The 13,248-nt window shown below is 57.6% G+C and overlaps 1 protein-coding gene across 1 annotated transcript; it reads right to left on the reverse strand.

Annotated features, from left to right (window-relative positions):
• Nucleotides 1-1,720: 1,720 nt before the first annotated feature.
• Nucleotides 1,721-8,491, reverse strand: TENT5B (terminal nucleotidyltransferase 5B). Its single transcript, XM_053998746.1, has 2 exons — nt 8,058-8,491; nt 1,721-4,296 (listed from the first exon to the last, which is right to left on the reverse strand). Exons 1-2 carry the CDS (start codon nt 8,232-8,234, stop codon nt 3,277-3,279), a joined length of 1,197 nt encoding a protein of 398 aa, XP_053854721.1. The 5' UTR covers nt 8,235-8,491; the 3' UTR covers nt 1,721-3,276.
• Between the last annotated feature and the right edge of the window lie 4,757 nt (nt 8,492-13,248).

Below are 13,248 nucleotides of genomic sequence, written 5' to 3' on the forward strand. Positions count from 1 at the left end.
CCAGGACTGTGAAAATTTGGAGATGCAGAGCCAACAAGTTTGTCCCGAAGAGGGACTGGCACATCGTCAGCTCCATTGTGGCAGTGGAACCAGAACTGCCTGGAGCTTGACAGGGGGAAGTGAAACTTCATCTTGGGCTGGAGGGCAGCCAGGGCTGGAGAAGCTGCACCCGGCTGCCAGCTGTGCCACCCGCAGCACACGGCTTTTCCTGGGACAGGACCCTCCCAGCCCTCAGCCTCTCCTCCTCCAGGAGGAAGCAGCCTGCAGGTGGGTCAGCTGCACACCAGAACCCAGCCCGAGGGCTTCAGGCACCTCTTGCTGCTCACAGCAGCAGGGATGGAGCTGTGGAAAGCCAGCAGGGAGGGTCCTGGTGCCACCCCCACCACAGGCACTAGGCTGCCACCCCAGCCACCCTCCCCCTCCAGCAAAGAACACCAAAGAACAGTGTTTAAAACAGAAACATCCCTGGGCTGCAGGAGGGACCTGACGACAGACATGGCGCTTCCCGAGGCTTAGAGCTACTCTGGGCTGGGGGAGCACCAGGCAGACCCAGAGCCAGGGGTTCAGCCTGCCCCTTTTGAGGTGCCCAGTTGGTTCTGAGCCTGGCTTTTGGTGGAAACAGGGTCAGGTCATCTCCTCGTCACACCACCCAGATGGACAAGCAAAAATAATCCAACAAATTTGAATACACTGTATTTATTTGTAACAGATTCTAAAGAATCTAGTGAGTCTATGTCAAGCCCATCGCATGACAAGTGATACAGGTGTAGGAAAAAAAAAAGATATTTAAAACAAACAAAACAACAACAACAAAAAAAAGAAATTAAGTGCCATTCAAGCTACTGGAATCTCCCAATTGTCCCCTCACAGGAGGGGGCAGCACAGTATCACTGCAAGGTCTAGAAAAATTCAGGTTCAAGCCACTCACGAGAGTCCCACCACACACACTCCATAAAGCCAAAGTGCAATCTCAATGGTAGGTCACCCTGTCGAGCTGTTGGCTGTAGGGGATCTGCTTGGACATCTCAAAGGGAAGGAGGGAATCTCAGTTTAGTGTGTCTGTGGGTAGGAGCAGCCTGTAAAAAACATGCTACATGGCATCTATGTTCAGTTTCAAATGCAAGAAAAAAAAATCTCATCTTCCTCGAAGCCACGGAAGTGGCACAGTTAGGCTCTCAAAAGCAGCCCCAAACCAGTTTTACCTTGCATGGGAAATCCCAAGCTCACAGCACAGGGATGAGGCTCCGGGGAGTTGGGGAGTGCCATGAAGGCAGAGCTGAGCTGCAGGGAGGCAGCTAAAACCTGCAATCAGCACAGGGTCAGTGCCACTCCCCCAGCTCCAGCCCTGCAGGGAGCAGAGCTGGGCCAGCTCCAGCCCTGCAGGGAGCAGAGCTGGGCCAGCTCCAGCCACGCTAGCTCATGCCAAGTGGAAGAGCCACCCCCCCTTACTCCCCGTCCACATTACCCCTACCCCAAAAAAGGTACCAATCTGGCTACGCACATTCCAAGGATCTAGTCTTTATTTCAATCTGCCCGGCTATTACAGTTTTGTCACCAAAAAAAAAAAAAAACCAAAAACAAAAAAAAAAAAAAAAAAACCACAAAACAAAACAAACAAACAAAAAAAAACCAAACAAAAAAAAACCAAAAAAAAAAAACCAAAAAAAAAACCCCCCAAAAAAAAACAAAAAAAAAAAAAAAAAACCCAAAAAAAAAAACAAACCAAAAAAACCAGAAGTTAGTAAAGATACTCGAGTAGGTCAGACTGGGAGGCAGCACCAGGAAGCCGTGGTGCTCCCGGAGCAGCATCCCTAGGGAATGCCTGCTGCCTGCCCAGAGCTCTGCGGGCGCAGTAGCGCAGGCACCTCCGTGAAAAACTTCTGTGCTCCGGACACTCAACAGCTTCAAAGCCACATTGGACTGAGAGAGCCAAAACCCTCAAAACACCAGAAGGTCTGTTTAGAAGACATTTTTTCCCTAAGGCCAACTAACTTCACCCCCCTTTCCGCCCCCAGGCTCCATTTCTAGCTAGAGAATGAATTTCAAATGCTATCAGTGGCTCACACAAGGAATCACAGAGCTGGGAATAGGCTGCTTTGGAGATAGGACCTGCCCAAGGGATGATCTCCAGCATGGAAAAGGCCTGTCCACCTCCCTGGAGGACAGAGCCACAGCTGGAAATGACTGACCAGTGACCTGGATGGTTTGTACTTCAAAGGACAAGCCTCACCTTTCCCAATGGCCCAGCTGGCCTGTGGCTTTGTGCATTAAAATCACACTGCATGTCAAAAAAAAAAATTGTAAAAAAAAAAAAAAATTGGAAGAGCAGCATTTCAAATTCCCCTAGAAAATACAGGATTAGGTATGGCAGCCTGGGGCAAGCTTCTGGGCAAATCACCTGCCTCATCATTTAGGAACTCTACTATATTTTGGCACTGCAGACTTGAGAGCTTGAAGAAATCCACATGTAGGTCCCTGCTGCCTTTTTTTCCAGCAAGCCCTGCACAGCATTTTCCACCTTGCACTCCCCCCCTCCCCAGTGCTCCCAGTTTCAGGCATTTCCATGCAGCCATTCCAATCCCCCCCGGGTTATGCAGCCCCACTTTGGCAGCTCTTTGCTCCAGCTGGTCCTTCACAGGCAGCAAGTGATGCCCAAACCCCTCAGCGACACAGAACCTGCTCTGGCCTCAGCCAGGATAAGAAATGATCTTGCGACCCTCCCCACCCACAACAGAAACATTTTCCTCTTCAGACATTCCCCACTCAAGCTCTGGGCCATCAGCCCCCGCAAAAAATAATAAAGGTTTACAGTACAGTTGTGTTTATATTGTTACAGGCACTTAAACAGGATTCTTTGGTCCTTCAAAGGAATTAGCCACCCTGGCTTCTCTTGGCAGAAACCACAAGTTTGCACACCCATAACACCTCCTGCATTAAAAAAAAAAACAAACCACAATTCAGATCCATTTCAGGGCAGTGCAGCTCTACCTTAGCGTAATTCTACAATCTCCCCTCACACACCCCACCCGCCCCATTGCCTCCACAATTCCATAAGGAGTCATTTCCATAACACTGCACTTCCCATCACAGTGTACAGCAGACAAGGCTCGTCCCAACAATCCCAGGATCGAGAAACTCAAGCAAGAGTCCAGGAAGTTTCCTTTCGTTGCAGTTCTAGGAAGGTTGGTAGGTTTTATTTTGTTCCCCCTCCCTACCCTCCCAACCCCCCAAGGCAAAGAAATACCTTGGAGGACAGACCCTGGAGTTTGTCCTGGCTCAGTTACAGGGAAGCCACGTGGGGTAAGACTGATTGCAAGGCAGGAAGGGCTGCACGTGGGTCACATAGTAGTTGAAGTTTATTTCACTGACGTAAGGGGCTGGCTGGTAGTAGCAGGTAACGTTTGTGACGGTGGGGATGATGTTCTGCTCAGCCAGGACCCTCACAGCCAGCATGGCAATGAGGTTCAGGGTCTGCCTCCTCTCGTGTCCCATGAGGCAGACCGTGCTCTCGTTGACCACCCTGTGCAGGGTCATCAAATAGTCATATCTGTTGCTCTCCATGCCCACAAAGTGGCTCTGCAGGTAGCACTCCAGCTTCCTCAGCTGCTCGCCGATGTCAGAGAAATCTATGAAAAACCTGGAGCACATGTACCTCTGCAGCACCTTCATATCCACCTCGGACTTGGGCTTGAAGCCCCTGACCAGGAGGTTGCAGTACTTGAGGAGCCCCCCGCCCCGGATCTCCTCGGGGTTCCTGGTGGCGATGACGCGGTGGCGCAGGTGCTCCATGGCCTCCTCGAAGTTCCCGTACATGCTCTCCCCGGTGACCGTGGGGTGGAAGTTCTCGGCCATGGGGTTCTCCGAGCATTCCCCGAAGAGCAGGAGCGAGTCCAGGATGATCTGGAAGGAGTCCACGCTGAACTCGAACTGGCGCCGCAGGGAGTCCACGAACTTGAGCTCCACGTTCTTGCCGCTGTTGTTGGAGAGCGAGATGAGGCTCCAGCGGTCGGTCTCGTTGCACACCTTCACCAGCTTCTGCACATAGGCCTCCTTCAGGGTCATGGGTGTGATCTTGTCCTTGTTGACACCTTCAGGGAGGAAGTCCAGCAGGCAATCCATGACCACATCTTTAACCAGCTGGAAAACGTCTTCGGTCTTCAGATCCACCCCAAAAATGAGGTCCAGGTCCTTGTACCCCAAGCCGCTGTCCTGGTGTAGGACATGGCTGGCTGCTGAGCCGTTCAGCCTGACGTTGTGGACCGGGATTCCCTTCTTTTCCAGGCGGCTACGGACAACCTGAGACAGAGACAGAGTCAGTAAGAGGTAGGAGGGAGCTCCTGGAGCAGCCTGGGGACAGCAGGAGCACTCCCAGCGCTTACACGGGTCACTCCAGTGCAAGACAGTAAAATAAAAAGCTAATCCATTGGAAATAGGTCACTTTGGAAAGCATCCTGAGCCCTGCCAGCAGCTGGGGGTGGCTCTCCTTTACTTATTCCCTGGCATTAGAGATCTGACTGCACATGATCAGCTGTTCTGCCTCCAGTGCAGTGTCTACTCTCCCTGCCTTCCCCACTCTGGCCTGGAGAGCCTTCCTGACCCCATTTTTTGGGCTGGTCTCTGCCCTCTACATCCCCTCCCAGTTCCAGTGACCAAGCAAAGACCAGCCGACCCCAAAGAGGAGGTGGCAGCACAGTCTGCAGCAGTCCCCGTGAATTTAATCAGGGTGGCTCACCCCTTTTAGCCATCCCTTTGGCCTGTCAAGATTCATTAAAGGCAAATCAAGATGCCAGAGCAGCTCAGCCAGGCGTATGCAAGTTCATGTCCCAACTAGTAAGTGTATCCTAACAATTTCCAGTGTGTCAGAGCTTCATGCTGAGCTTGGCGTGCTATCAAGCACAAGAGGCAGCTTTCATCTTACGGGTGTTACTCCGGTGATTTTAATGCTGCCTGCTCAGTCCTGGCACACCCAGCAGCCCCTCCAAAGCTTTGTTCATTTACAGGAAAGCTGAATCACCTGCCTGATTACTTAACAAGAAGGAGGCTAAAATAACCCCCAAGACCATAAAATAAACTACCTGGACACCAGCTTATAATTTGAGTTTAACTCAGCTCAGAGATCCCAGGAAGATTAGGTTTGCACCTTCCAGCAGAAGCTCTTCCCACATCTCATCCTACTTTTGTGTTCCCCTCCAGCCATTCCCCATTTCCCTGGAGTCCCAACCAGCCAGCCTAGAGCAAGGCCATGGCTTGAAAGAGCCAAAGCTTGGGACACAAATGGACAAATTGGCTCACCAAGAGCCAGTCTGACTGGGCCCCGCAGCCCTGTGAGCCTGCCCTAGTTTGAGAGGCCCCACAAACTCTGTGTTTTGGCTGCCCAAAACATGAATTTCAGTTCAAAGCTGTATCACAACATACTCTTGGCTGCCCTGGGCCTGAGCAGTTTTGGGGGAGATGAGAAGCGTTGCAGGTCTGGTCTCAGCAGTAAAACTGCCCCTCCATGGGTCTTGTTTGGAAGGAAGAACACACAAAAGGTCAGGGACTGCAGCACAGAGCCCTCGTCACATCCCTGATCCTCAGTGACCATGCCAAGGGCCAGCAGCAAGTTCTGCTGCCTTCCCAAAAACATCCCAGAACAAACCCACCGCTGTTTGCACACTTAGGAGGTTGTCAAGGCTCACGAGGCAGCTTCCCTGGTGGTGCTTCCCCTCTCTCCCTGACATAAGCCATCCCCGCTCCGGCTGGAAACGCAGCCGGGCTCCTCGCCAAGCCGGTGGTGACAGTCACATGTCAGGCAACAATTAACCAGGGACTGCTCAGCACCAGGAGCCCAGGCCACACCAGCATGGCCAGTGAAAAAGCTGTTTTCCAAGGCAGACAGTTTGACAAGAGGAGTGTGCTCCTAGAAGACACACAGGGCTGTTCCCCCAAACCAAGCAAACGTCACACAGGGGAACTGCTGGCCTGCCCTCGCTGCCAGCTGGAGTCACTCACCCGGGGCATGGCTCCAGCTCGTGCAGTTAAAGGGTTCTGTGCTCTCGGGCTTAGAGAGACAAGATATAGGTCACAAAGTCTCAGATGCAGAGCTGGGCCCAGTGCTTGGAGAAGATCTTGTTCCAGATTAATTTCCTAACCCCAAAGAACATCTGCTTAACCCCTTTCTGGGCACAGCTCAGGACCTGCAGCATTCCAGACCCACAGGCTCCAAGCTCACTCAAGTTCCTCTGTCTGTGTAAGATATATTCAGAAAACAGGGAAAAAACCCAATTGCTCCAGTCAGCGCTGTCCCAAATAATCCCAGAAGTCTCCAACCTGCAGAGCAGCAGGGAGTAGAGCACTTTGCCATTCCCTGGGAGCTTCCACCCACCAACCTTCACCTGGAGCTCGTCCCCCCCCGGCTGCAGGCAGTGGGTTCAGGGCCACATTTTCTCCCAGAGGGTTGGATAGTTCCAGGGTTAGGCAGCTGCTGACCTGCTTCCCAAAACAGCAGCTCACCTTCCGTGTGGTTGGGATAATTGACTGTGACAGCCAGGCAGGAGCAAATCCTGCTGCGTCCTGACCTGTGCTTCCCACCTCTCACAACAACAACAACAGGATAAATAACTGCCTTTTGGGTTACTTGTTCCAGCTTAGTCAGCCCTAAACACAGGCTCTGCCAGCACAGCCGGGCACAATTACAGCCCTCAGCTATGCCGTGTTTGAAGCTGCTGCTGGCAGCATCCCCTGGGCAGCAAGAACTGCTGCAAGGTTTGGTGCTGCTCAGGGCCGTGGTGCTGCCCCAGCCCAGGGCAGCGTCCTGCCTGCAGCTCTCAGCTCAGCCCAGAGTAGCCAAACCCAGCGCTCCTGCCCCCCACAGATGCAGCAGCAACTCAAGGAATTCCAAGCCAGCCTTTCAAATGCCATCTTTCCATCTCCCAGGCTTAACTCTTAACTATTTCTCAAGCAGCTGAAGCTCCAAAATCCTGGTTATTGTGAAAGCCAGTTGGGTCTTAGCGCTGTGAATAGGCTTTTTAATTAGAAGCCAACATGCCCGATTTTATATTTGATGAGTCATTACTGAGGAATGAAGTCACCTCCCAAATATGAATATGCATCAGCTCATTCGAACTACATTGCTAGTTTAATATTAAACACAGTTATTACTTGATGGTTAAACTAAGAGGAGCTCGTGAACAAGCCAAAGTCTCAGGCAGGCTCTGGAGAATTCAGCCAGGGGTGCCCAGAAATCAAAGGACATGGACATTTGATCCGGCCTTTCAATTAATAACTCTGCCTCTTCCAACACCAGCCCAACATGTCCACCAGCACAAAGCCATTTCATGGACGCAGCTCCAAAAAAGCCACTTTTGCCCTGGCCACACACATTTCGCTGCTTTTTAGGGCAATAAATTAACTCAAAAAGAGTAGGAACAACCTAAGAGGGGAGGAAGCTAAGCAGGATCAATGGCACAAGCTGCAGCAGTTCCAGGGATGGGGTGAGCTGTTCAGGAGGGTCCTTCCAGCTTTTGGAATTCCTGCTGTGGCTGCTGGCAGGGGCCAGTCCCACCAGGACCCCCAGGAGTGGGAACTGGGGCCAGCTGACCACCCCTGGGATGATGGGGGCCAGCCCCCCCAAAACTCTAAACTCCCCCTGGAGCAACCAGGCCAGCCTGGACAGGACTCGGGGCAACCTGCTCCAGTGGAAGGTGTCCCTGCCCATGGTGGAGCAAGAGGCTTTTCCCGAATTCCAAGCCCAGCAGGAGTAAAGCAGCATTCGGACAACGCTTCAAGACACTCAGCGGCATTTCTGGTGTGTCCCGTGTAGAGCCATGCCCGGGCTCCCTGCACTCCCTCCAGCCGAGGGCATTCCCCGATTTTCAGGTCCCTTCCCACCCGATCCGTTCAGCGGCCCTGCGCTCCCGGGGACCCGCACGGGCCAGGCCGAGGTGCCCGGCCGGGCTGGCTCGGGGCCCGCCGGGCCGCGGATCGCCGCCTCAGCACTTTTATTTTCTCCCCGAGTCCCGCAGGAGCGGGGTAGAGTCCAACGGGGCGGCGGAGCCCGGCCCGCGGCCCCCGCTCACCTGCACGATGGTGCGCGGCCGCACCGACAGCGTGGGGAAGTTGCCGCGGCCGTGGATGGGCACGGCCTCGCCCAGGATCTGGTCCAGCCGCTGCACCTGCTCCCACGTCAGGACGCTGAAGCGGCTCCCGCGCTGCTCCGCGCCGCCCGGAGCGGCCCCTGCCGCCGCCTCCAGCATCGCCCCCGCCACCGACGGAGCCACTCACCCGGAACCCGCCCGGAAACCAGCCGGAAGTGCCGGTGCGGAGGGAAAGCGGCAGGAAAATTTAAAAATAGGGGGGAAGCAAAAAAAAAAAAAAAAAAAAAAAAACCAAAACCATAAAAAACAACCCCCCGAGTGGCGCCGGCGAGGAGCGGCTGCGCGGGGCGCGGCGGGAGCGCGGTCGGTGCCCGCAGGGACTCGCACAGAACCAGCCCCGGCCGCCCCCCGCCCGCCACCGGCTCCGCCGAGCGCTGCGCCCGCCCCCCCCCCCGCAGCGCCTTTTATGGACCCGCGCCGCGCCCCATTGGCCCGGCCCCCCGCCAATCCTGGCCCGAGCCCGGACCCAGGGGGAGGAGCGCGGCTGGACCGGGACCAATCGAAGCGGCGATGAGAGGGAAAGGGGCGGGGAGAGAGGCGGGGAGAGGGCGGGACGGCCCCGCCCCCGCGGCGCGCGGGAATCCCGGCCGTGATTGGCGGGGCGGGCGCGCGCCCGGGGGACAGCGGGGACAGGACCAGCCCCGGTGGCACCGTCCTGGGGTGCCCGGGGCTGGGACTGTCCGGTGGGACCCCGGCCATGGCCCTAGGTGACACTGAGTCACACTCGTGCCACACCAGTGCCCTTTGATGTCCTGTTGGTGCCCGTTGGTGCCCTTCGAGAGGTCTTTGGTGCCCTTGGATACCCCACTGGTGCCCCATCGATGCCCGTGATGCCCCATGACCTGATGGCCCAGTGATGCCCCACTGACACCCTGGTGCCCCACAGATGCCCCGTGATCTGATGCTCCATCGATGCTCTACAGGCTGGCACCCCACTGATTCTCCCTGGAGTGATGCCCCACGGGCTGGCACCCCACAGATACCCTACAGTCTGTCACTCCACAGCTTGGTGTCCCCATCCTGACACGCCCAGCTGCCCCAGGCCCTTGTCCCTGGCCAAAAGGGCCCCCCTGTGCTAGCTCTGGCAGCTAGGAGTCGCAGGGTCACCCCCGGGGGAGATGGAGCTCCAGGAGCTCAGACCCATCCCCTAAATCCCAGTGCGTGGCCCAGCTCTCAGCTGAGCCACCACCTCCCCCTGGGGCCAGACGTGTCCCCAGCCTCTGACCGCCCATTTCCTTTCATCCCAACAATTCCCGTCCCTTTGCAGTGCTCATTTCTCCAGCGTTTCACCCTGCAGACATTTCCAGCAGGGCCCTCCCTGCTGAGCTGGTGCCCTGCGGTCCCGGGGACGGACAGAGTGACTCCAGCTCCACACCTGCCCTGGCCACTCCCATTTCCCCGGTTCCTGCTTGGAGCTGGGATCCATCCTTAGAAGCCAAGGGCCCCGCTAGGAGATGAGCCAGTGCTGATTTTTTTTTTACACCCTCACAAGGTTTTATTGCAAGAGCTCGCCTGAAAACTCCCGAACATCTGCCTTGGGACTTTCCACCTCAGAGAAGGCACTGTAGAGCTCTTCTGAGATGCAAAGTCTGTCTCGGAAGATCTGCCACATCCCAAGGGTTTGCTGCTGGAAGCTGGAAGTGGCTACAGAAGGAGGAACCGGGGGAATTGGGGTGTTCAGGAGCATCCACAGCTGGGGTTGGAGGGGAGAGAAGGGAAGTGGTGTCCCGAGCCCTGATTCCCTCTGAAACCCTCCCCATTCCCTGATGCGCTGACAGCCAGAGGGGCTCCCGGGGGGCTGGAGTCCCCTCTGCCGGGGTCCCCATTGGGATGCTCCTCCTGCTGTGGTGTTTTGCTCCCTGTGACTCCCCCAGGCTTCTCCACCGGGATGAAAAGCTGCTCCCGGGTGCTCCCTGTGAGGCTCCCAACTGGGCCACGGGACAAGGGGGAGCCCTGCTGGAAAGTGATTTTCCAAGGAACTTGATTAAAAAATCAGGCAGCTGCCTCTCATTGCAAAACCCTTCTGATGTTTTGGAGCGAAACTCAAAAAGAGTTTCCAGCGAAAAAGCTGGATCAGGGAGCGTTTCCCAAGAGGCTGAGAGGGGCCAAATGGCTTTAGGGATGAGGATCCATCCAGCCGGGGGACCCAGCGGGAGGAAGGGCTGATCGGGCTGAGCACCCCACGGCCGCGGGGCCTGGGGGACCGCAGCTGTGGCCGCCCGGGGCGGTGCCGCAGGATCCAGGCAGGGACAAGGCGCTGCAGATCCCGCCGGGATGAGCTGGGCTGGACTCTGGTGCTGCCCGGGCCCCAGGGAACAGAGGTGCTGCTGGCTCCGGGGGAAACCTCGACCCACTGGAGAGAGCTGAGGCGCTCGGGCCGGGCCGGCCGAGCCGCTCGTTACCGTCCATCCCCACTCGATCATCCCCGAGAGCCGCCGGCAGCGAGCCCGGCGCTGCGAATGGCACCCGGGCCGTTTCCTTCTAGCTCAGCAAGGGCCAGCCCGGTCTTTATTCGTTTGTTTTGTTGGCAGTTAAGGAATAATCATCGTCTTGGGGTGAAACGCGGGCGGATCCTGCCTCCCGGGGGTGGCACGAGGGTGGCAGAGCCCCTTTGGCGATACGGGGGTGGGACAGGGGCTGGGCAGGGGGAAGGCGGCTCGGGACGCCGTGACCCCGCTTGCCCCACGGGTCTGGGGTCGGCAGCACCCCGGGGCTGCCCGACGGACCCTGCTCCGGCCCCTGGAAATCGGCCCGGGCGGGGCCGGAACGCGGCACCGTGGGGAGGAGCAGGACACCACAGTGCCCGGGCACGGCAAGGAGCGGCTGGGGGCAGAGCTGGGACCCCCCAACTTGAGCTGAGCCCCTCGGGGCGCTGGGGACCCTGGGCAGCCCCGCGAGCCCGGCCAGTGGGGAACTGGGGCTGGGAGCGGCCGGGAGTGGGGCAGTGGGTGAAAATCTCTTCAGCCTGCAGGGGAAGGGACCTCGGGGACTCCGTGACTCGCGTGGGACGGCTCCGTCCCACTCGGCATTAAGCAGGGCGTGTGCCAACTCCCTGAGCAAGCAGGAGGGACCAAGCCCTGCTCCCGGAGCCACCAACGTCACGCAGCCGCCCCGGGGCAGCAGCAGCGCTGCTGTCGGGGTGGGGGCACTCCGGTTCCCGCTCCCACGGCAGCGCCCTGGCACCGCCGCTGTGCTCACGTCAGCCGTGTCCTGGGCTGGCCCTGTCCCCGTGCCCGCAGCAGCTGTCACCGTGCGGGCACCGCTGTGCGTGGCTGCCCTGCGCAGACACAAACTGTCCCCAGGCAGATTCCAGCCATCCCCATGCACAAAAGCCACCATCGCTGGGCAAACCCCCACTGTCCCCAGCACAGCTGCTGCTCTCGTCACTGTCCCCACGCCCACGCTGCCATCCCCACGCACATGCCCGTCTCCACGTGCCCGCTGTGGGTTTAGGAGGTGGAGTCCGTCTCCATGGCCTTGTCCAAATCCTCCCTCGGCAAACACAGTTCCTGGACACCTCCCAGGCACTCGAGCTCACTGTCTAGCCCTGCTCACTCCCACAGCCCGTCCCAGAGGTGCCACCACTCCTGGCTGGCCAACCGTGTCCCTGGGGCAGTGGCACCAGCTGCTGCGGTGGCTGCAGTTGTCCAAAGAGGAGTTTTCCCCGTGCTGGCCACAGCAAGGCTGGATTTGGCATAAGGGACATTGTAAGCACCCACTGCATGGCATGAGGGGTGTCACTCTCCTGCCACTCTCTGATCTCAGCCTGGGGCCCCTGTGTCACCGCCCTGGACCCCCAGACTCGGCCACATCCCATCCTGGAAGGGATGATGAGTGATGCTGCTGGAGAGGGGCCACCCAGGAGGCCCTGAGATGAAAGGGAGCGCAGGGTGTCATTACTGAAGGTGACACAGAGCTCGGGAATGGCACCTGTCACCTCCCCCGGCTGCTGCAAAATGCTGCCTGGGGAGTGGGGGGGGACACGGCACCACCAGGCTGCGGGGACAGGGACACAGCAACAGCGCGGCCCCAGCACTGATGTGCCCTCCCTTGAATCTCCCCTAGGGTGCCACTGGCCAGGGACATCCCTGTCCCCGGGCAGCGTGACCTGTGCGTCCCCAGGCTCGGTGGCTTCCCGGTGACACCACATGCTGTTTTCCTTGGCATGACTTGTGCCTTTACAGCCGTGGCAGAGGATGACCCATCTCAGTGCCACTAATTTGGGCCTGGCAGGGAGCACAGCCGTTCCCTTCGCTTTGGGTTTTTGGGCCCCGGGTGACACCTGAGCGCAGCTGCGGGTGGTGGCAGCTCCTTGTGCCCACACTGGTCCGGCTGCTCCTCTCGGGAAAGCTGGGAGCTCCGCTCTGGGGGCTGCTGGGCCTGCAGCCAGTGACTCGGGCAGTGATTTCAGGGGCGCTTTGAGGGCTCTCGGTCCTTGCTGGGCCATGGGGACAGTCACTCCTGTCCTCCTGCCACCCGCTGCACCCCAGGCTTCGTGCTGGACCACAGAGGGAAACTGAGGCACGGGAAAGCCCATCTCCTGGCTGGGGCAGTTTCCAGCTGTTGCAGAGGCAGCAGATCTTTAACCCTCATGGATGGGGGCTGTGGAAGTGGCATAAACACGGTGGAACACATGTGAAAGGACAAGGTCATCCTGCTCAGAGTCCCTTTTCTCCCTGCTCTTGGTGCCACCACCAGTGTCCAAACATGCTTTGGGAGGGAGAGGGGAATATGGGGCACGGGGGGCGCACACAGGGAAAAGACATCACTGCCAGGACGCTGGGGCCCCTCCAGCCCCACCCTCAGCACTGCGTGTGCTTTGGCAGTGGCTCAGTGGTGACAGCACAGCCCTGGAGGGATCATTAGTCCTCCTTCATTAAAACAAGTTACTCACCCTTTGAGACAGAAACAAGAATATCCTGGAAATGCCTTGGTTTGGGGAGTTCTCGCTCTAAAGGTATGACTGAAGTCAGGCTGCAGGTGATGCTCCCCAGCACGTGGGCAGGTGAGTTACCTGGGCACTGCCCAGGGCTGCTGTGCTCCTGCTGCTCCCTCCGTGTCTGGGATGAGCAGTGTCAGGTGTGGGCATTGTCCAGGGTGGGCAGTGTCCAGG

The sequence above is a fragment of the Vidua macroura genome, chromosome 25 (genome assembly GCF_024509145.1).
Source record: "Vidua macroura isolate BioBank_ID:100142 chromosome 25, ASM2450914v1, whole genome shotgun sequence".
In the NCBI taxonomy this organism is placed as follows: domain Eukaryota; kingdom Metazoa; phylum Chordata; class Aves; order Passeriformes; family Viduidae; genus Vidua; species Vidua macroura.